At 47.0% G+C, this 23,811-nt stretch overlaps 1 protein-coding gene across 1 annotated transcript in view; it reads right to left on the bottom strand.

Moving 5' to 3' along the window:
* The window catches only part of INSRR (insulin receptor related receptor), a 33,307-nt gene that overhangs the window by 1,783 nt on the left and 7,713 nt on the right, over positions 1-23,811 (bottom strand). The window contains exons 3-17 of the mRNA XM_043964010.1: positions 21,405-21,717; positions 20,861-21,003; positions 20,429-20,573; positions 19,460-19,674; positions 17,599-17,725; positions 5,337-5,575; positions 4,467-4,634; positions 3,920-4,118; positions 3,255-3,296; positions 2,758-2,975; positions 2,337-2,473; positions 1,901-2,063; positions 1,542-1,647; positions 621-691; positions 131-360 (exon numbers count right to left, since the gene is read on the bottom strand). Coding sequence (XP_043819945.1) covers positions 131-360; positions 621-691; positions 1,542-1,647; positions 1,901-2,063; positions 2,337-2,473; positions 2,758-2,975; positions 3,255-3,296; positions 3,920-4,118; positions 4,467-4,634; positions 5,337-5,575; positions 17,599-17,725; positions 19,460-19,674; positions 20,429-20,573; positions 20,861-21,003; positions 21,405-21,717 — 2,516 coding nt within the window. The remainder of the gene's footprint in view (positions 1-130; positions 361-620; positions 692-1,541; positions 1,648-1,900; positions 2,064-2,336; positions 2,474-2,757; positions 2,976-3,254; positions 3,297-3,919; positions 4,119-4,466; positions 4,635-5,336; positions 5,576-17,598; positions 17,726-19,459; positions 19,675-20,428; positions 20,574-20,860; positions 21,004-21,404; positions 21,718-23,811) is intronic.

Genomic DNA, 23,811 nt, shown 5'->3' with positions numbered 1-23,811 from the left:
ATCCAAGTCCAACTGGACTTCAACCTGACCTCATACCTGAATCTGAATCCCACCATTGCTATAAATATAACCCCAAGCATGATCCTGATTCCCAGATGCCATAAATCCAATCCCTTCCCCTCCCAAGTACCACATGGTGACACTTGAAGGCTTTCATAACAGAGGCCTCCTTGAGGAACTCGATGCGCTCCCGAAGACTGGCCAGCTCATTCACGGTCTTTAGGGCCACTGGTGTGGGGGACTCCCCTGCCTCAAGCCCTTGTGCCAACCCCTCGTACACCATCCCAAAGGAGCCCTGGCCCAGCTCCCGGATCACAGAAATCTGTTCTCGAGGCACTTCCCATTCATCCGGAATATACACTAGTTGTGGTAGAGAAAACAAATAATAGAAATAGGATGGAAGGGTGGAACCAGGGGCTTCTCTACCCCTTCCCCCTTCTGGGGTTCCTGCTCCCCTCTGTAATAATTTGGTTCTAAAGTTCAGGGAAGTCTTTGATTGATAGCTGAATCCCAATCTGGGTCTGTCTGGGATCATATTCCTTGGACCTGCTAAGCCTCACCCCATGATTCTCAAGCTGTCACTAACTTCCCTCCCATCCCCAGACCAATGGAGCTCCTACTGTCTGAAGTGCTGAAGTATTCAGGGTTGACAGAAGCATAGAGGGTCCCATTGGGGTAACCGCCACTGTTCCTGTAATGGGGGAAAGGAAAAGCAGTAAGACAAGCTGATGGGGTGGAAACCAGGGCTGAAGATGGAGGCCAGGCAAAGCAAGGTATGGGACAAGGGGAGAGGCTGTGGGGGCTTGGGAGAAGTCTAGATATGCAGTTATAGGGCATGTTGGAGCTTAGGGCCCGAGGGACAGAGGAAGGGCAGAACTGAGGTCAAAGTATGAATCATAGCCCTTATACTCTCCCTCAGTTACATTCAGATCTATAGGATCCCCAAGCACCTTTTAGAGTTGGTCTTTTCCTTGGACCTAGGCTCTGGCCAAGGATGGAGAAGACTTTGCATATGCAGGTTAAAGGGGAAGGGTATAGTCAATCCTTAGAAATTCCTAGGACCCAACAGCTCTGCCCCTCATGCTACTTCTTGCTGCCCCACCCAGTGAGAATTCAAGTACCCAGAATTATTGGATTTTAGAGGCCCTCCAAAGGTCATCTGGCAGGGCTCTCCTCACCCTTATCTCCGGGTGTCCTACATCTTTTTCTTTAAAAGGAGATTTCATGGGGCGGATAGGTGGTGCAGTGGATAAAGCACCAGCCCTGGATTCAGGAGTACCTGAGTTCAAATCTGGCCTCAGACACTTGACACGTACTAGCTGTGTGACCCTGGGCAAGTCACTTAACCTCTGTTGCTCCGGAAAAAAAAAAAGATTTCATGACTTCCTGGGGTGGGAGTGGGAGGCAACAGACTTCAGTGTCAGAGAATCCTTGCTGCTCTAGTACCTGCTTCCCACATAGGGAGAAGAGGGTGGGGATAAGGCTGAAGGGAAGGGGAGAAAAGAAGCTGCGGTTGATGGCAGAGTGTGGAGATGCTCTACCTCTTCCTGCTGTAGAAGAAGCCAAGGGCAGCCAGAACGATGAGCAGCAGGAGCCCCACGGGGGTGACAGTGAGGAGAACATGCAGCCCTCCTGACTCTTCCTCCTCTGGGAAGAGAGAAGAAAGTCAGAAGGTAGAGACCAGAGACCAAAGGGCAAGGCTCAGAAAGTGAGGATGGGGTTAATGGTTAGGGTCAGCAATCAAGGGGGTGGGCAGGGCAGAGACCATAGGACAGGACCAGAGATCATCATGGGACCAAAGGGTGAGGGGGTTTCCTCCCATTAGAGGTCTGGAGTTGTGGTGAGGGGACCTGAGGTTGGGTGTGAGAGCTAGGCACTGGCCTGTCTGTGTCGATCTTACCAGGGCCGGGGATGTAGAACGCCAGCCCATCAGTCCAGGAGCCATTTCCAGCTAGTGAGGTGGCTCTGACCTTGGCTGTGTAGTTGCCTGGGGGAAGCAGGGCCAGGTGGACTCCCCCAAACTTGGCATAACGGAGGCGGGACACACACAGCACCGTGGCTTCCTGGGGTGGGGGGGTGGGGCAGGGAAAGGAAGGGGAAAACTTAGCTTTGGATGCCCAAGCAGAAGTCTCGATGGAGCTGGGTAACAGGGGAGAGGGTTATCTAGGCCTGGGTAATGGGAGCAGAATTATGGCACTAGAGAGGAAAGGGGTTCCCTAGGGTGGCCAAGGGGGAAGAGGAGCCCAGCACTTGAGAAGGGAGGGAGGGAGAGCACAAGCAGGGGTGGTGAGGAGCAGGCAGGGTGGGTGCTGGGGGCCCAGACTCTAGGTCCCTACCTCACCTAGGCGCTTGTACTTGATTTCATACTTGAGAATGAGCCCATTAGGGTCTGGGGGCTCAGGCCAATGCAAAAGGACACTGCTTCTACTGGCTGGCTTCCAAGCCACCTTCCCAGGAATGCTGTCAGCCTCACCTAAGGGGATAACAGGGACCATGGCTGTGAAGGCTCCTCTAGCTCTGAGGTTCTGTCAGGATGTAAATATCCCTTCCCCCTCCCCCTCTGCCCCCTGGAGGGGAGGAAGAACTAAGGCAAAAGATGCCAAAGTGGGTCTGAGGGATGGGAGAGAATTAATTACAGATTAGGGGCTTGGAGTCAAGTCAAAGTAACAAAGGTTGCCTGGGCGATCAATATGTTCAATGTACTATTCAAGGGGCTGTGGTTCAGAGGTCAGGGGTGAGGGGTTAGAGGTCACCTACGATGGGGCATGGTGCGAGCAAATACGAAGGTGGCAGCACTGCAGCCCACTGTGTGGGCTGCATGGTTGCAGGCGTGGATGTCGATTCGGTACTCAGTGAAATGGCGTAGACCACTCAGCACCACCCGCTCTCGAGGTACCTTGTCCTGGATCCCAAAGTCTGAGCTATTTCCCCCTCCCCCAGGGGCCTTTGCAGCCCGCCGGTAGCGCCCTGGATCTCTGGGGAGGTAGAAGGGATATCAAATCATCTATCAGTTTCGCAGGTTTCTGAGCTGGAAGACACCTTAGAAATTGCCTAAGTACTCATTTGATACAACTTCCTAGTCAGTCCTGAGAAAATGGAACCATTTTGAAGTTAAGTGAATTGCTTAAGATGGCAGAGCTGAGATTTGAATCCAAGTCTTGACTCTAAATCCTCTTTTCACTTACTACTGACCCCCTGATTTCTGCTGCTTCCTCCCCTCTTGGCTTCTCAGGACCCCAGCTCTCCCAATTTACCTCTGGGGGTTCTTGTTGATAGAAGTTACCTTCCAGGGGGATCTGGGGAGAAAGATGAGAGTGTCCCAAATGCACTCTTCACTAGACCCTGCAACTCTCACCATCATTCACCCCCTCCCCCCAAAGATGGACCTTTCTCCCCAAAAAGAGCTCTCCCCAAATCTATGAGCCTTTTCAATGAATGAACCAATTCGATAAACATGTGCTAAACACCTACTGTGTGCCCAAGGGTAGAGGCACCAAAAGAAACTATAAGGCTTTGTTCAGAGTAGGCGTCCCTACCCTTACTAAGCTTAGGTTAAAATACAAACATGAATTTCACATTGCCCCTTCAACCACAGGTTTATCCAACCTCAATTTTTTCCCCCAGGGGAATGAGGGTTAAGTGACTTGCCCAGGGTCACACAGCTAGTTAAGTGTCAAGTGTCTGAGGCAGTATTTGAACTCAGGTCCTCCTGAATCCAAGGCCAGTGCTTTATCCACTGCGCCACCTAGCTGCCCCTTCAACCTCAAATTTTAGAGTCCGTGGCTCAGTTCTGAGGACACATCTACACTTGGCTCCACCCCTAGCCTTGCCTGTCAGTACTTCTCCCTCTTAACTCTTCCCCAGCCCCAAACGGGGGTCTCTAACCCCGACTTGCGGGCAGGAGTCTGGCCCCGCTGACCTGGGAAGAGTGATAGCATTGTGCAGAAAGTTCTCAAACTTCTTCTGGAAAGAAGCCTCGTGGGCCTCCAGGGCTGGCTGCAGGGGCTGCTCAGGAGATGGACTCTGGCAGGGGCAGCAGCCCGGCTCAGCCTCAGCAAGGGGCTCCCCTTCCTCCTGGTCGAAGCGGGCGTCCGTGCTGCTGCTGGGTAGTCTCAGGCCTAGGCGTAGGCCGGGGAGCAGGGCCAAGGTCCGGGTTAGTGTGCCCCGAAGAAGGGAAGGGGATCGTGGAAGGGGCCTTTGAGCGCTTGCAACCCGTCTCCCTCTTTATAGTCAAGCGGAGATCGAGGCCCAGGGAGGGGAAGTAGTTTGCCCAGTGATAGGGACAGGATCGCAACCTAGTTCCTTTCGACTCCGATTTTGTCGCTTTCCCCACTGTCCCACTAAGTCTGCTCATCCCTCCCCAGCTCCCGGTGGAGCTCCATCCTTCTCTCCCACCCCCTCCCCCTTCGCCCTCCCCCATCACCCCAGGCCAGTCCTTCACCCCTCAGCCATCCCCAGCCCCTCACCACGCTGGCAGTAATCATTGAGGTACAGATCTGCGTCTTCCGCCAGCCGCTGCCACAGCACCAGGTAGTACGTGAGATTCCCATTCCGCTGCGTGGGCGGCTTCCAGCGCACCAACAGGTGGGAGGAAGAGTTGGACATCGAGATGACATCCAGGGGCACTGTTGGGGCTGGGGAGCAGAGCCCGCCCACGGTCAGGAAGCCTCGTTTTCTTCCCCTTCTAGAAAGAACCCCGGTCATCTGCCCCACCGCCCCTCGCCGCAGATGTCTCCTTCCCCTCCCTAAGACTTAAACAGTGTCTCGTTATTAACCTTATCTTCCTAGGCGCGGACACACACACGCACGCACGCACACACACACACACACACACACACACGCACGCACACACACGCACACACACGCACACACGAGACATGAACACCTGGCCACTCAGGACTCAAGAGTTCGATCTCCAAACCTTAAAGAATCAAAGTCCCGGCACTATCTAGTGCATCCCACCCCCCTTCACCAGCCTCCTAAGTCACAGGATCTAAATCTGGGAGGGTCCCTTAGAAACCATCCAGTCCACTTTGTAGATGAAGAAAGAAGGCCTAGAAAAGGCTAGTGTCTTGCTCAAGCTTACACAAGTAGCCAAACTGAGAGATGAACCCACAGTTTCTGAACCCCAATTCAGGCTTCTTTCCGCTAGTCTGTGGTTCCTCTGGCTACCCAGGCTTCCTGCCCCCCACCCCCACCTTAATCAGCACCAAGGAATCTCAGCTTTCTGCTTCAACTCCTAACATTCATTTGGATCTCTAGCTATCCTACCTTCTACCTCTAGGACTTCAGAGGATTCATCTATAAGTGGCAGAAGTAAAGAGGGGATGGGGTACCTGCAGGCAGGGTTCGGAGGTAGATGATAGGGCTCTGAGCTCCCTGATGGGGGCTGTCCTCTGCCATGCTCAGTGTGATAGCCCTCACGAAGACAGCATATTGGGTCCAGGGCTTGAGGGGGGCAAGGGTCACTCCTGGTTCCTGGGTTCTGCTCAGGGGCAATTCCACATCCAGCAGATTCCAGTTGGGGGCTCCACAAGCATCTGGCCCCATGTGCTCCGTGGCATTCTGGAATGGGCTGTATACCCCCAACACACACCAGGAGATGGGGGACATCCACAGACTCCTTGGAGTCTGAAGAATCCTTAAACTCATGATAATCTGGGGTCAATCAGTCAACAAGCATTCATTAAACATTTACCATATGTCGAAACAAACAAAAAAAAGTGCAAAATTAAAAAAAAAAAACCAAAACCAACCCATGCTTGCAAAATTACGAAGGACAAAGTTTGTCCCCAAAGAAGAGAAATAAGAAGACATCTCCCCAAACTACTTTGCAATGATTAATCCAGAAACATTTAAACAGGCTCTGTGCTAAGTGATGGGGATACAAAAGGAGGCAAAAGACAGTCCCTGCCCTTCAGGAGTTTACAATCTGATGGGGGAAGACAACATGCAAGCAAATATATACAAAGCAGGGGCAGCTAGGTGGTGCAATGGATAAAGCACCTCAGGAGGACCTGAGTTGAAATCTGGCATCAGACACTTGACACTTACTAGCTGTGTGACTCTGGGCAAGTCACTTAACCCTTATTGCTCTGCAAAATATATATATATATATATACACATATATATATGTATGTGTATATATATATACACACAAAACAAGCTATATACAGGATAATCAGGAAATTATTGAAAGAGGGAAAGAGCACTGGGAATAAGAAGGGTTAGGGAAAGCTTCTTGTAGAAGGTGGGATTTTAGTTGGGAGAAGTGGAGGTCCATGGATGTAGAACATTGCATATATTGTCAGATTTTGTATGGAACAATTTTTACAGATTTTTTCCCTTTTTCTTCTTTTAAAACAATCTTTGTTGTATGTTAAAGCTCTCTGGAAGTGCAGAGGAGGAAGACAATGGGAAAATTTAGGTTATGTAAAAATAGAGATATTAACACAATTTTATTTCAAATAAACAGTCCTGGCTCTCAAGGAATAGGCATACTTGTGTGTGTGTGTGTGTGTGTGTGTGTGTGTGAAAGAACATGTAAATAACTTGTACATACAAGATATATACAGAGGAGATGAAAAATAATCTAAAAGGGGAGGGCATTAGCAGCTGAAGGGACCTAGAATGGCCTCCTGCAGAAGGTGAGTTGAGTCTTGGAAGGCAGCCAGGGAAGCCAACAGGTGGGGGGTAGAGGGGAATGGTAGAGACATGGTTCCCAGGGGTCAGCTCCTCCCCCCCATATCTCTTTCAAGGATCCTGTAATACAGGGAGAAGAGACCAAATCTTCCTTGTTCCCATCAGTCCCTGTGCATGCCCAAGGTAGGCACCTCTATGGCCAAAGATTCTGCCATCCATCCTTGGTGGGAGTCACTATTATTTAAGTCTCAGTGTTTGTCTGAAGAGCTTGTAGAGTAAAATTTGAAAAGCTCCCCTCCCATGATGTCTTCTTGGATAACAGCTCAGCTTCTTTACAAATCTGAGCATGCAATGGATAATAGCTAATAACAATAGACCTTTCTATAGCACCTTTACTAAGTGCTTTCTCACAACCACCCTGTAAGGCAGATGGCCCAAATATTAGTATCTCTGTTTTATAGATAAGGAAACTGAGGCTCAGAGGAGCCCAGTAATTTGTTCAGGGTCACTCAGCTAACTTGATGCAGGGTTACACACCAGGAAGCCTGGTCAGTAATCAGTTGGATGAGGATCAATAGAAGGAGGACCAGAAGTGATATTATAAGGGGAATGTACTAAGGATCGCCTGCCAGGAAGGAAGAAATAGATGATGTGTTCCAGAAGGAAATCACAAACTTGGCATGGAAACATGATGTAGTAAAAGGGGTGGGGGATTTTAACTATCTGGGCATCCGCTGGAGCACTATCTCTATTACAAAAAATGGAGCAGCCAGCAAATTATTCACTTATCTTGATAACTTCATGACATAGGGGAAGTAAAAAGAAGAACTGCTACTATGTTGAGTCTCATTCTGACCATGGAGGAGCTAGCCACAGAAATGGAAATGATGAGAACCTTGATGGGAAGTAATTCCTCCTTCTTAAAGATTGGGAAGGGAAAGCCAGATATTTGAGGTATACTTTAGATTTTCGGGGAGTGAATTTCCTAGATTTCAGAGAAAGGATAATTGGGATCCCATGGTCTAATTCTACAAGGGCACCCCTGATAGTTGTCTTTACACATTTGAAGGCCAGTACCCTACTTCACAGTAGGTAATTAATCTTTGTTGATTGAACTGAATTGAATTATCTTTCGGAAGAGAGATTAGATTTGTTTTGTTGTCCTCCAAGGCAGAATTAGGAGCACTGGATGGAAGTTACAAGATCTGTTTCAATCTGCTCAATCTAACAGAGAGCTAATTGGCAATTAGAGCCATCTAAAACTGAAATGGGCTGTCACACTAAAAAAAAAAAGTCAAAGGTGACATTTATAGTAAGCCAGTTTCCTTTATTGCTCTTTTTCTACTAGAGACCCCTTTTCCTACAAGGAACTTATTGCAGTGGATAAAGCCTGGTGAGGTGTCAGGACACCTGGAGTTTGGTCCACACTCTGCCTAGCTTTAGGAGTAACCTTGAATAAATCACCACCCCTTGTCAGGCCTCAGTTTCTTCCTCATAATGAGACTGTACTCAGTAATCTCTAGTGGTAACACAGTGGATAGAGTACTTGGCCCGGAGTGAGGAAAACCTGAGTTCAGATCTGGCCTCAGAGACTTCCTGTGTGTCCTTGGGCAAGCTACTTAACCTCTGCATCAGTGTCCTCATCTGTAAAATTGGGACAATAAAGCACCAACCTCCCAGAGTTGTTGTGAGGCTCAAATGAGATAATAATTGTAAAGTACTTAGCACAGTACTGGCCCCTAGTAAGTGCTATATCAACATTAGTTATTATTATTATTATTATTACTTTATTAATCTTTAACGTCTCTTCCAGTGCTGACTGGACATCTTAAAGGGGAAGCTGGATGACTATTTGCTAGAGATTTTATAGAGATATTTCTGCTTAGGTACAGATGATCTCTGATGTACTTTCCAATTCTGAGAATCCCTGATTTTGTCACCCCTGTGGGTGACAGCCCATCTCGGCTTTGCACAACTCTAATTATTTTTGTTTTGGGTTTTTTTTGGGGGGGGTAATGAGGGTTAAGTGACTTGCCCAGGGTCACACAGCTAGTAAGTGTCAAGTGTCAGAGACCAGATTTGAACTCAGGTCTTCCTGAATCCAGGGCCGGTGCTTTATCCACTGTGCCACCTAGCTGCCCCCACAACTCTAATTGTTTTGTTTTGTTTTTGCAGGGCAATGAGGGTTAAGTGACTTGCCCAGGGTCACACAGCTAGTAAGTGTCAAGTGTCTGAGGCCGGATTTGAACTCAGGTACTCCTGAATCCAGGGCCGATGCTTTACCACTGCGCCATCTAGCTGCCCCCAACTCTAATTGTTAATAAGGTCTTTATGCAATCCAAGATTTGAGGAAAGAAAGGTTATTTGGAGAAGACTGGGAGAGAATACACTGGAGACAAATGGACCCCTTTCCCTCCAGTCCTTGGGAGAACAAATTTCTATAGTATTCAAGCTTATTTCTAGGGGGCAGCCTTTGGAGATGTTGTGATCAAAAGATGATGGTAGGCAGGCCTCTCCCCCTCTCATGCTTTTTCAAGAAGATATAGGATTCCTAGATAGTTTGGAGGAAATAATCCTGGTAAGAAGCTAGGGAGATAACGATTCTGAGGCAACAAAAAGAAAAAGACCAAAACCAGGGACAAAAACCTGGTAAGTAAAAGAACAGGCAGCAGGGGAGAAAAAAAGGGGGAGAGGGTGTTAGCGTTGAGAAAAAAAAATGAGGAATCATCCAAGAAGAGTCAATAAGCTGCCAATACTCTAACCCAGGGGTCCCACTGCTGGGCAGAGAGCCCAAAGGAGCCAACTCAAGGAAGAAAGGCCCTCTGTGCCAAAGTGTTAGTGACAGCACTTTTTGTGGTCATGAAAAACAGGAAACCAAGTTGGTGTCCATTGATTAGGAAATACACAGCTAAACATTCTGTGGAATAGGCATGTCATGCAATATTGTCTATAAGAAGTGACAGATGGGGGTGGCTAGGTGGCGCAGTGGATAGAGCACCGGCCCTGGAGTCAGGAGTACCTGAGTTCAAATCCGGCCTCAGACACTTAACACTTACTAGCTGTGTGACCCTGGGCAAGTCACAACCCCAATTGCCTCGCTAAAAAAAAAATATTTAAAAAAAAAAAAAAAGAAGTGATAGATGGGGACAATTCCAAGAAATGCAGAAAGACTTGTATGAATTGATGAAAAGGGAAGTATAAAGAACCAGGAGAATCCAACAGAAAGGAAAACAGTCCTAAAAGGCAGCCAAACTCCGATTAATTGTTCCTAGAAAACAGATGATGAATCATATTTCCCTGTCTTGGTAGACCAGAGTCAGGAAGACCTGAGTTAAATCTGGTCTCAAACTCTTACTAGCTTTGTGACCCTGGACAAGTCACTTAACATCTGTCTGCCTCAGTTTCCTCATTTGTGAAATGAGGTTAATAATAGCACCCACATCCCAGGGTTGTTGTGAAGAACAAATGAGAGAGCATTTGTAAAGTGCTTTGCAAACCTCAAGGTGCTGTATAAATGCTAGCTATGATTCAGCAGTCTTGCATATGGTCAGACTTCCATGTCCATTTGCTGGAATGATAAAGAGATGGAGGACTCATTTGATTTGTTTTGTTTTGTTTTTGAGGCAATTGGGGTTAAGTGACTTGCCCAGGGTCACACAGCTAGTAAGTGTCAAGTGTCTGATTTGGATTTGAACTCAGGTCCTCCTGACTCCAGGGCCGGTACTCTATCCACTTCGACACCTAGCTGCCCCGGGGGGGGGGGGGGGGACTCATTTGAAACAACATTGTCAGATAGCTTTGACTATTAGGCTATTCTCCTGTGTCCCCTCCATCCCCTGTCCCTCCCTCTGTCTTCTATGGCCAAGGCAGACGAGCTCCTTCACGAGCCTGTTAAATACTCGGACAGTTATCATGTCATCCTCCCTTCCCAAGTGTTCTTCTCTAGGCTGTTGTTGAGTCATTTCAGTTGTGTCCAACTTTGTGACCCCATTTGGGTTTTCTTGGCAGAGCCACTGGAATGATTCGCCATTTCCTTCTCCAGCTCATTTGACAGATGAGGAAATTGAGGCAAATAGTTAAGTGACTTGTCCAGGGTCACACAGCCAGTAAGTGTCTGAGGCCAGATTTGAATTCAGGAAAACGAGTCTTCTTGACTCCAGGTCGGGTGCTTTGTGCACTATAGTGCCACATAGCAGCCCACTTCTCTACATTAAACAGGATCCATTCCTTCAACTGAACCTCAGGTGATAAGGTTTCCAGACCCTATACTATACTGTGCTGAGACAGGGAGGGAGAGTGAGAGGTGGGGGGAGGGGGGGGGAGGGAAGAGAGCTACGGGAAATAGACTTGCCTACCACCAGAGGAGTGAGTTTCAGGTGTTCTGGGTAGACTGGCTTAATAAAAGGAGGGATGAACAATCAGAGCTGCCATCAATAGAATGACAATTTAAAAGCAGGTATGGAACTCCCCCTTACTGGAAGTATTCAAGAATGGGCTAAAACAGGATCTGTCTGGGGTACTGCTGAAAGGCTTCTGGCATTGGATTGGAAGAGATGACCTCTAAGTCCCTCCCAGCTCTGTGTGTTCTCTTCTCTTATAGATTGCAGCTTTATCTCCTTATTTTACATATCGGAAAACCAAAGCCCAGAGAATTGGAATACTATTCCCAAGGTCACAGGAGGGCAGAGTCAGGATTAAAACTGACATCTTCTGGCTTCCAAGTCATTGCTTTCCACTATGTCTTGCTTCCCCCACTCCCAAGCCCTCACATCTCCTTTGCCCAGTCCGATGGGGTGCTTTCCTTTTCTCCTGGATCATCGTTTTTCACATCTCTCATCCCTGACAAGGAAGTCCTTCCTGTCGCCTGACCTCCTGGGTCAGCTCATGTGCTCCACAGAAGGAACAGCTGTTCCTTGACCCCTCCCACCCCACCCCCAGCCTTCCTGTCTGGAGCCTAATGAACTGCTGGCAGAGATGCTAATAAAACTGGCCAAATTAGTGGTCGGTCTCCAGACCGCAGCTGGGGGCAGGAGGTGTTTGGTCATTAAGAGTCATTAACAAAGTGAATGAAGACTTAATCAATCTCCATGACTTCCCAGCTCGGGGTGCTGCCCCTTCCTCCTTTGACTGACCATAAACTCCTACCATATACCTTCCCTGGAAAGGCAAACTAAATCATAGGATCTCAGAGGTGGAGGGTACCATGAAGGTTACCTTCGTGGTCCTATACTCTCTCCCAAAGAAAAAACATTCCTTCTACAAAGTCCCTGGTAACAAATACCCTGGTACAGTGAGTAGAGCGTGGGATGTGGATTTATGGGATCTGGGTTGGAATCTCAGCTCTTCTACTTACGGTGTGACCTTGGGCAAATGCAGCATATAACTTTTGGGGGCCTTAGCTTCCTGATCTGTAAAATGGACTAGATGATCTCTGAGGTTCCTTCCAGCTGAAAACCTATGATCTTCTGAAGTGATCATCCAGCCTCGCCTCAAAGACTTCTGTTGACAAGGAACCAATTTCTACCGACAGTTCTGCCTATTAGGAAGCATCCCTCAGGCTGTGTCTGTTCTAAGCATAGAGACACAGGGCGAGGAATAGGGAAAAGAAGAAGGAAGAAGCTGCCCAAACAGAGGGAATCGGCATAATGGAAAATGCTATCCACAACCAGAGAAAGAACTATGGAGTTTGAATGCAGATCAGAGCATACTATTTTCACTTTGGTTTTTCCTTTTTGTTCTGATACTTCTTTCACCACATGACTAACATGGAAATTTGTTTTAAATTATTGTACACGTATAATGTTTATCAGATTGCTTGCTATCTTAGGGAAGGGGGAGGTGAGGGAGGGAAGAAGAGAGAAAAATTTGGAACTCAAACTCTTATAAAAATGAATGTTACAAAACAAAACAAAAACTCGGGGGGGGGCAGCTAGGTGGCGCAATGGATAAGGCACTGGCCTTGGATTCAGGAGGACCTGAGTTCAAACCCAGCCTCAGACACTTACTAGCTGTGTGACCCTGGGCAAGTCACTTAAACCCCATTGCCCTGCAAAAACAAAACAAAACAAAACAAAAATGAATGTTGAAAACCATCTTTACATGTAATTAGAAAAAATAAGTGCTATTAACTTAAAAAAGAGAGAGAGAGGGCAGCTAGGTGGCGCAGTGGATAGAGCACCGGCCCTGGAGTCAGGAGGACCTGAGTTCAAATCTGACCTCAGACACTTAACACTTACTAGCTGTGTGACCCTGGGCAAGTCACTTAATCCCAATTGTCTCACCAAAAAAAGAGAGAGAGAGAGAGAGAGAGAGAGAGAGAGAGAGAGAGAGAGAGAGAGAGAGAGAGAAAAGAGAGGGAGTCAAGATACTCTCGATTCAGAGATCTCTCCTTTTCTGAAGTTCACACCATGTAGTTATATAGTGTCTTGTCCAGAGTATTGTTACAATCACTTACCAACTTTTGGGTCAGCCTAGCTCCTTGCTCCTTCCTGCTTAGTTCTGTACCTGACTTAGACTTCTTTTTGTTTTTTTGGAACTTATAATTACTTTTATTTTTAATAGTATTTTATGTTTCCAATTACATGTAAAGATAGTTTTCAACGTTCATTTTTGTAAGCTTTTGAGTTCCGAATTTGTCTCCCTTCCTCCCTTCCCTCCAGTCTCCCCAAGACAGCAAGCCATCTGATAAAGGTTATACAGTACGATCATGTTGAACATATTCCCACATTCTGACTTAGACTTCTTCACCCAAACTCCTACCATCTTCCTTAGCAGCTTCTACACTCACACTTCAATACTTTTTGCACCCTGACCTTCCAGCTGGGGGATGGGGCAGAAGCAGGGAGGAAGTGGCACCAGAGGTGGGGCTGTAAGGAAGAGAAAAGTTTCTGCCAGCAGAGGAACAAGTGAGAAGGCTTTAAATGTTGTGCTAATTAGGAGGCAGTGTGGCACAGCAAAGAGAACACTAAACTTGGAATTGCAGGACCTGAGTTCAAATTCCAGCTCTGCCCCTACCTATCTGTGTGACTTCGGACAAATTCCTTAACATCTCTGGGCATCCCCTTCCTCATCTGTAAATTGAAAGGGTTGGACTGTCTTGCAGCTCAAGCTCTATGGCTCTAGAACATGCCCATTCCCTTCTCTTATTCCTGATGCTACCCTCTTATTCATTGTATTTTAGTTAATGGGGAGCCATTGACAATTCTTGGGCACAGAAATGAAGCAGTCACACTTGAGTCTTAGGAAGATTATTCTGGTAGCTGTTTGAGGGAGGGTAGATGGAGGTGGGGAGATCAGTTAAGAGCCTATTTGTTGTTGTGTCCAGCTCTTCCTGATCCCATGGACTATATAGCATGCCAAGCCTTTCTATCCTCCACTCTCTCTCCAAGTCTGTCCAAGTTCATGTTCATTGCTTCCATGACACTATCCATCTCATCTTGTGCCATCCCCTTTTCCTTCTGCTTTCAGTCTTCCCCAACAATAGTCTTTTCCAATGAATCTCAACTTTTTTATATGTGGCCAAAATATTTAAGCTTTAGCTTCAGTATTTGACCTTCTAGTGAATAGCCCAGTTAATTTCTTTAAGGATTAATTTATTTCACCTCCTGGCTGTTCAAGAGATTCTTACAGTAGGGAATATTACAAAATATGATTGGAACCTAAACTACAGAGGCGATAGTATGAGTGAGCTGTGAATGCCAGAAATAGCATGCAGGTAGAATGACAGACCTTAGCAACATGCTGGTCATGTGGGATGAGGGAGAAAATCAATCAATCAGCATTTATTAAGCACCTACTAAGTGCCAAGTGCTAAGGAGCCAAAAAGAGAAAGTCCAAGTTTTCAAGCCTGGGAGAATGGTTATCATCATTTTTCATTGAAAAGTTAGGAAGAGGGTGAGCATCATTGGAAAGTGGATAAACTCCATGCTGGGCACATGTGGAACATACAAGTGGAGATGACCAGTAGTCATTTGGTGATGTGGGACTACAGTTCATTGGAGACATTAGGGCTGAGCATGTAGATTTGGGCAGCTAGGTGGCACCATAGTGCACATAGCACTAGGCCTAGAGTCAGAAAGTTCTGAGTTCTAATCTGGCCTCAGACATTTACTAGCTCTGTGACCCTAGGCAAGTCACCTCATCCTGTTTGCCTCAGTTTCCTCATCTGTAAAATGAGCTGGAGCAGGAAATGAAAAAACATTCCAATATCTTTGCCAAGAAAACCCCAAATGGGGTCACAGAGAGTCAGGCACAACTGAAATGACTGAACGACAACAACAAAAATGTAGATTTGAGAGACAGCTACATAGAAGTGATGATCGAAGCCATGGGAATAAATTAAATCACCAAGGAAGAAAGTATAGAGATCAGAGAAGTCTGAGAGTATAGGCAAATTTAGATAGAAAGAGGATAATGAACAGTTGAAGGAGTCTGAGAAGGGGCAGTGAGATGGGTAGAAGTAGAACATGGAGGGTGAAGTCACATGGAAGTCCAGGGGGAGGAAAGAGTTGGTCAACAGTGTCAGATGCTGCAGAAAGATTGAAAAGGATAAGAACTTGAAAAAATGCCACCGGACTTAACACAAGAGATCATGGGAAACCTTTGAGAAAAATGTTTCAGGAGAGAATTGGGGTTGAGAATCAGATCTCAAGGGTTGAGAAGTGAGTGGGTGGTGAGGCAGTGGGTGTAGATTACTCATGGAATCAAGTCAACAAGAATCTATTAAACACCTACTTACTGTGTGCCAGGCACTACACTAAATGTTGGAGAATGCAAGGAAAAGGCAAAAAACAAACAAACAAAAAAACCTTGCCTTGGAGAACCTCAAAGTCTAATGGGGCAACTTACCATTTAATGGATTCTCAAAGTTCAAGCCTTCTAATCTAACCATTTGCTGGACAATGAGCTACACTAGAAAGGGAGAACCCCCTTTACCTCCTGGGCATGAGGTTGTAGACACTTATTCTCACATATAGATAGCATTCACTGTTAGGAAGGTTTTCCTTACATCTATCCTAACCTCTCTCTATCCTAACTTCTAACCATCTATCCTAAACTTCTCTCTCTGTGCCTTCTAGTTTTGCTCTGTGGAGTCGAGCAGGATAAATTTCATCTTTCTACATGGCAGCCCTTCACATACTTACAAAGATCAAATGAGAGAATATTTGTAAAACACTTAGCACAGTGCCTTCACACAGTAGGTGCTTGATGTTTGTTCCTCTTCAAAGATAGTCATCATTCTCCTTCCCCCACCCCCAGTAAGTCTGTTCTCCAAAGTAAACTTGATCCCTGGTTCCTTCAATTGTTCCTCATATGGCATGTCTTTCTAGGAGTTGGAGTTTGACAATGAAAAGGAAGATAGATAGATAGATAGATAGATAGATAGATAGATAGATAGATAGATAGATAGATGGATGGATGGATGGATGGAAGGATGGATGAATGGATGAATAGATATATGTATATATATGTATTATACATATATGTGTGTGTATATATATATATATACATAGAGAGAGAGAGAGAGAGAGAGAGAGAGAGAGGGAGAGGGAGAGAGAGAGACTGATGGTTTGAAGAGATGGCAAAGTCAAGGAAGGCCTTTTTTTTAGGCTAGAGAAGACCTGAGAATGTTCTTAAGTAGTAGGAAAGAAGTGAATAGGGAAAGATTGAAGATGAAAGAGAAAGGGAGCAATTGAATGAGCTGATTCCAAATGAGATGAGAAGGGATAGAATGAAGGGGACAAGTAGAGGGATTAACCATGAGGAGGAGGAGGACCATTACGTCCTCCAAGAATAAAGCATAGAGAGAGAGGGGATGGGTGAAAATCTAATTGAGAAATGAGAGTTCAAGACGGATGGCCTCAATTTTCTCAATGAAGTAGGAGATAAGGTTATTTGCTGATGTGAGGACCAAGATGTTTCAACCCAAGGTTGAAAAGTAACAAATCAGGATCAGCAGAAGGACAAGAGGCAAGGGACCTAAGGGTGAACAGCATTTTATTGAACTGGTTAACTATGAGGTCAAAATTGTGACAGGAAGGAAATGAGGCAAGAAGTCCCCAGAAGAGGATGGGAAACCAGGGGAGGACTAGAAAACTAGAGTTGAGATGAAGGACAGAGAACAGTTGGAGGAGGCATGAGACTATGAGAAAAGTAGGAAACTATGACCAAAAAGGAGATTTTCAAAAGTCAGTATCTCCCAGAGATGGAAATGTCTGATTATGGTGAGGTCCAAAGTGTGACCACTACCCCACCCCTTAAGGGGCCAAATTGGAGTGAAAAGACCTTAGAAGTGGAGGAGTGGTAGAAGGGGCTCTTCTCCAAATTTTCCTAGAGCATTCTGTCTGGGTTTTCCTTTGAATATTCTACTTTAACACTATACTTATCTATGCCACACCCTTCTCTAGACTGTAAGCTCTTTGAGAGCAGGGATAGTATCTTATTTCACTTTTTTTTTTGCGGGGCAATGGGGGTTAAGTGACTTGCCCAGGGTCACACAGCTAGTAAGTGTCAAGTGTCTGAGGCCGGATTTGAACTCAGGAACTCCTGAATCCAGGGCCAGTGCTTTATCCACTGCGCCACCTAGCTGCCCCTTATTTCACTTTTGTATCCCCAAAACATAACACAGTACCTGGCACATATGAACTCATAAATTTAATCAATAAATAGTAGATGTACTTAATATTAACAAATCATATAATAAATCAATAAATGGGATTGATGTGAATAAGGTGATATAATTAATAAAAATGAATAAATGTGCCTAATAAATGCTTGTTGAATTGAATGAAATTAACATGTTCTGCTGCTGGGGAGGGAGACCTGGGTGTTCTGGAATCCCAGCTCATGATGTTTTGAGTTGGAAGGGACCCTAGAGCTAAATGACACACTAACAATTAAAAAGGAAGATAGCCCTTATCCCCTATGTTTTCCCCATTCCCCCTCACACACACTCACGACTCCTTGTAGTAAACGATGAAACTGAGTAGGTCCCGAGCCTCGAGTGGTTCATAGCGCTCCCAACGAAGTAGGATTCGATCTGATTCTGTCACATTGGAGACAAACCGGAGAGGTCGAGTCTTGCCTGAGGAAAATGGTGAGGGATGGTAGATTCAGGCCGGGTGCTTACTTCTCTACTCCTCTGCCTGGTAATAAGGGGAGCAGCTCCGAGTGATGGAAAAAGGATTGAACCAAGAATTGGGGGAAACCAGGGTATAAATCTTGGCTCTGATGCTTACTGACTGTGTGACCCTGGGTAAATCACTTAACCTCTCTGATGATAGCTTCCTCATCTAAAAATTAGGGATAATATATGACCTTCTTGAAGGCAAAACAGAGATGTGAGGAAAGTGCTTCATAAGTCTAAAAATGCTATATAAATGTGAGTTAATATAAATGATAGCCAACATTTACATAGCATCTGTTATGTGTGAGGTACTACACTAAGTGCTTTACAAACTTTTATCTCATTTCATCCTCACAACCACTTTAGGAGGTAGGTGCGATCACTATTCCCGTCTTATAGATGAGGAAGTTGAGGTTAAGTGACTTGCTCAGGGTCACACAGTCAGTACGAATCAGAGCCAAGATTTACACCCTGGTTTCCTCTGATTCTTGGTTCAATCCTTTTTCTAAAGCTGGATTTGAATTCAGGTCTTCCTGACTCTAGACCCAGAGCTCTGTCCAGCATGCTACTTGGCTGCCTTATTTCTTTTGAAGTCTATCTGGCATGGCCTTTTGTTGTTGTTGCTACTGCTGCCACACTCCAAACCTATTGGGGTAACAGCCCTTTTTGTATCAATACTGCTGTAGAGGACATAGAGTCAGAGAACCTGAGACAATCCTGGCTTTGCTACTTAGTATATGTGAGACTTGGGACAAATAAAAACCTCTTGGAGACCTCACTTTTCTCACCTGTAAAATGAGGGTGTTAGACTAGATTTGGGGGCTCTTAACTTTGCCATAAGAAATCTGGTGAAGTCTATAACTCCCTTCTTAGAATAACATTTTAAAATAATTGAAGGAAATGCTAAATTTCAATAAGAAGGTGGTGGAAAAAAATGATATAATTTTTTCCTGTTGAAATCAGCAGACCCCCTGAAATCTAGCCATGGACTCTTAGTAGGGGGGAGCTCCAGATCATAGATTAAGTCTCATGTTCCTTAACAGTTCTATTTTTATTAACTTATGATCCAATTACAGGAATAAAGGAAGTCCTACACGGAAATAAGTTCCTTCAGGATGCCTTACATACCTCCTAATCTCTCTCAATGCCTGCCCTCAACCTATCCCTTATCCCTAACCCTCCCCCATTTCTAGTTCCCCCATCTCCAATTCTCAGCCCACATTGCCACATGACCAACATCCCCGTTCTCCAAACCCTTTCTTACTCCCCATTCCAAGCTCTCATCCATTCCCAATCTTGCCTTTATGCCCAGCCTTCCCATTCCCCATCTGCAACCTTGACCTGACTATAGTAGAAAGAGGAAGGGACCTGGAGTCAGAGTGGGTGTGTTTGATTCCAAGCTCCTTCACTTACTGCCTGCTTACCATAATACCCTACAAATCTTGAACAAGTCACGTAACTTCTCTGGGGCCTCAGTTTCCTTACTTGAAAACTGGGAGAATTAGACTAGGTCAGCTCTAAAATCCCCTTCATGATCTTGCTACAGTCCCAATCCATCCTCAGCCCCAACTTTCTCCCCATACACCTGACCTCAGTTTCCCCACCTAGGCTATACCCCAAATCCTGCCCCTCTGGGGACCTTTCCAAGGCTCCCGTCCCATGTGTGCACCCCAGGGCATGTGTCTCTCTCACAGGCTGCTCGGTCTCCATTGGTTCGAGGATTGATCTCAGCCTTGTTCTGTCGACCTCGTGTTCCTGTCACCTCTTCCAGCTGGTAGATGTGTTCCAGGCATAGGCGTGGATTGAAGGCAAAGTATATCTTCCCCACAGGGATAGATAACCCGGCTTCTGCCCACTCCCCCAGCTGCTGTAGGTTCTGATTGTCCAATACATATAGCGTATAGTTCCTGGGGAGAGAAGTCTGGGGTCTGGGGTCTGGCACCTGAGGTTTGGAAAGCCTAGCTGGCAGAAGGTGAGCACAGGAATCTGTTTATGAGGGCCTGACAGAGTAGGGTGGCAGGGATGCTAGAGAGAACAGAGGGGACAGAGAGGTACATATACCTGGGTATTAAGGGTTTTTTAAATTTTTTGGCAGGGCAATGAGGGTTAAGTGACTTGCCCAAGGTCACACAGGTAGTAAGTGTCAAGTGTCTGAGGTCAAATTTGAACTCAGGTCCTCTTGAATCCAGGGCCCATGCTTTATCCACTGCGTTACCTAGCTGCCTCATGCATCAAGGTTTTTAATAGGGATCTTAGACTGAGAGAAGGGTGAGGAGTTGGTAACAATGAAGGGAATTGAGGATCTGCTCTAGGGTGCCAATTTCTAGGGGTACTCCTCCACTGTCTTTGGCCCAGCTGCCCTTGGGATGCCACCTCTCTGCTAGAGCCCAGCTTCCCCTCTAATGCTTTCAGGGGGTGGGGTCCAGGTTCTCTGTGGGAATAGCTTGTCCTGTCTCCCCATGTGGCTCTACATCTCCCAGATGCATTGATGTTGGGAGCTGGAGCAGATCTCTTATTCTCTCTGTGTCCTTTCAGAACAATGCCACTTGCTTTGGGTCTCTGCCAGGGCAGATGGGAGGTTCTGAGGAGAAGGTGGGCATGTGGAGGTCATGCCAAGCATGGGCAGGATCCCTGCCCGCCCACCCACCCACCACCTCTTACCCATCCACCATGGAGTCTCCGCGGATGAGTTTGAGGTTCCTGAAGAATCCCAAGGAGATGAGGGCAAAGGAGTGTTTGATTTTGAGAAAACCAGTGATGGTTTCCACCAGGCCCAGACTTCGCTGTAATTCTGCCTCTAAGTTATCTGATCAGAGAGGGGAGGGGAGGAAGGGGGAAGGAAAGCAGGCATGACTTGACTCAGCACAGTGCTTAGCAGATAGTAGGTACTTAATAAATGTTTATTGACTGATTGAAGGGTTGAGAAATAGGGTAGGATCTTTGGGTCAGGTCACTGGAAAGAGCTGGTCCTCCCAGGGGTTGTGGCCTGAGCCAAGAGAGGAATCAAGCAGGGAGTGGGGCCTGATCAATGGGAAGGAAGCTCCCAGGGGACTCCAGGATGGGCCCTGGTGGGGAGGGGCAGGGTATACTAACAGCCTTGCCGAAGGTTAAGGATTAGGCTGCCCTTCAAATGGGTACAGCCTATGAGCTCCTGGGCTGCCTGGAGGGAATCGATGGTCTTGGTGCCAACCTTACACTCCTTGGGGCACAAGCCCTCACATTTGTGGCAGAAGATGCTGTAACAGGAGGAAGGAGAGGGGAGGAGACTGAGTTCCTTAGGACCCAGCCCTCAGAGCGCTCCCTCCCCTCTGACCCCAGAGTAGGCTGGGCTCCTGTCCCTTCCAGACCCACAACCTGGCTCTGATTTATAGGAGCATTAGACACAGGATGCTCTCACCCCCATCCCCCGGAGACCATCCTTACCTTCCCCGTGGGGTCTGTCCTTACTGACCTCAGCCCTTTCATAAACAGATCTCATCCTTACCGTCCTTATCCACTGGACGCTTTGGTTGTGTCCTCACTGTCCCCCTTTCTTGGATGTCCGAGTCTCACCCCACAGTCCCTCTCCCTTGGATACCTGGTGGGGCATCCCCACTATTTCTTGCCCCCTAAATATACCCAGGGACCCAGGACTCACCTGCTATCATTGTGGGTGTACCCTGGGGGGCACTGGGCCAAACAGCTGCCCTGATGGATGACGAAATCAGAGACTCGGCCGGGCAGGTCCGGCAGTGCCCTGAGGCTCGCACAGTAATCAGCAGTGACACAGCGCCAGGCTTCATATTGGTAGGTGCCTCTGGGACAGGCTGAATGGCAAGTGCTCCCAAAATGGAAGTGCCGACAGGCCACGCATGCCTTGGGGTCACTGGGCCGACTGCATCCTCCCAAACACTCAGGATGGCAGCACTCACCCCTTGAGGTACAAGCCAGGCCCCTGGCACATGGGCACACTGTAGATATGGGGGAGAGTGGGCATCATGGGGCAGTGCCAGCCTCTCCCAGCAGGCATGCACAGTTATGGCACTCAGAATACCACCCTACCACCCAGAGGGATCTGCCCCTCTACCAATACCCCATGTCCCCTGTTTGCCTCCTTTTCCCTAGTATCTGAGTCTTTACCCAGGTTGTCTCCAGTGTACCTAAGGGAGAGACGGATGGTGCAATCAATAAAGCACTGATCCAGGGGCAGCTAGGTGGTACAGTAGATAGAGCACCAGCCTGGAGTCAGGAGGACCTGAGTTCAAATCTGACCTCAGACACTTAACACTTACTAGCTGTGTGACCCTAGGCAAGTCTCTCAACCCCAATTGCCTCACCAAAAAAAAAAAAAAAAAAGGTAAAGCCTTGAGTTGGGCTGACCTGAGTTCAAATTTGGCCTCAGATACTTTTTAGCTGTGTGACCTTGGGCAAGTCCCTTAACATCTCTCTGTCTCAGTTTCTTTAACTGTAATGTGGTAATAATAACACCTACCTCCCAGGGTTGTTGCAAGGATAAAACAACATAATATTTGTAAACATTTAACCCAGTGCCTGGGCCTGGCACATAGTAGGTACTTTATAAATGTCGGCTATCACCGTTATCCCTCCTCAACCCAGCTTTGCTCTCCAGACATAAGCCTTCACTTCCTGACACCCAGTTCTGTGTCAAATGTTCTGTAAACCTTAAGACATGATATGAATATAAGCTACTTTTAATTATAACTGTGCCCCTGAGTTGGAAGGGACTTCGGAAGTCAGATAATCGAACGTCTATTTAAACAGCAGGTAGCATCCATGACCATTGGCCATCTTGCTTTCCCCCAGCCCCATCTATGCCTCCAGTCCTGATGTCATGCTGACTCACCTGCCCTTGTCTCTTTCTGTCTCTGCCTCTGCCCCTCCATCCTGGGTTAGCCTTCAAACCTGGGGCTCCCTGAGGGCCGGAAGAGTACCTCCTTCGGTCTAGGCCTCTTTCCCCCATGCTCAGGAGCAGCTCAGGACAGAACAGTGACCTTGCTTTGTCAGTGCTGTGTCTCCCTACCCTCCTGTCTGGGATGAATGCCCAGACTTCTGCCAGGCATGGTGCCAATGTAGGAGCTAGCCATTCTCTTATAAGCAGCTCTGCTCAGGAGGCAGAGTGGGGAGCATTAAAGACCTCCAGAGTCTATTACAACCATGGCCGTGCTGGAGAACCAGCCATTCTTTGTCTTTTCTTTAAGTTCTGAGGGAAGGGGCAAGACTTAGGGGGGTCAGGCAGGTACAGGGATAGATAAGTTTAAAACTGGGACATCAGGAGGCCTGGGTTTCCTGTGTGGTGAGAGCTAGAGACCTAGGTAAGAGAGGAAGGGCAGGATGTGTTGATACCATATACTTTGAGAACTAGCAATTGTGTTTATAGACAACACTGGGGTGGTGGGGAGGCCTGGGGAATCAAGATACAACAGGGATCTGGTTACCCTGGATGATAGGTTGGAAGAGGGGGCTGGGGGAGAGAGAGCAGCCTTAGAGACCCCCATTCTCTAGACTTGTGTCCTGGCACACGAGAGAGACAACTGCTTGGGCAAATTTTCAAGCAAAAGATGATCTGGGCTCTTCTGCAACTCAGGGACCCTCATTCCCTTCTTTCCCCCTTCACCTCACAAACACCCTGCACCTGTCCATCTCCCCTTTTCTCTACTTAACTCTTTCTTATCCTTTCTCATGCCTTCTTTTAGCTCCTCCTTTCTCTTTACTTATATTCCCATCTCTTATCCTTGTCCTTTCCCATCTTCTTTTATCTTTCCCATTTTCTTCTCTCCTCATCTCCCTTTGAATTGCCCACCCAAGCTAGCTAGCTTTGGCATCTTGGACCAGTCACTTCCTCTTGGAAGGAACACTGAATCTGGAGTCAAGGGTCAAAGGCTCAAAACTTGTCACGTATGACCTGTGTGGTCCTGTGCAAGTCACTTTACTATACTGAGTTTCCTTGTCTGTAAAACGAGGGGGTTGGATTAGATGATCTCTGAGGTCCTGGATGTTCCTTGAGGTTGTTGTTCAGTCATGTCCAACCCTCTGTGACCCCATTT

Source organism: Dromiciops gliroides, chromosome 4 (assembly GCF_019393635.1).
Source record: "Dromiciops gliroides isolate mDroGli1 chromosome 4, mDroGli1.pri, whole genome shotgun sequence".
NCBI lineage: Eukaryota > Metazoa > Chordata > Mammalia > Microbiotheria > Microbiotheriidae > Dromiciops > Dromiciops gliroides.
This window is presented reverse-complemented; position numbering and strand designations above follow the sequence as displayed.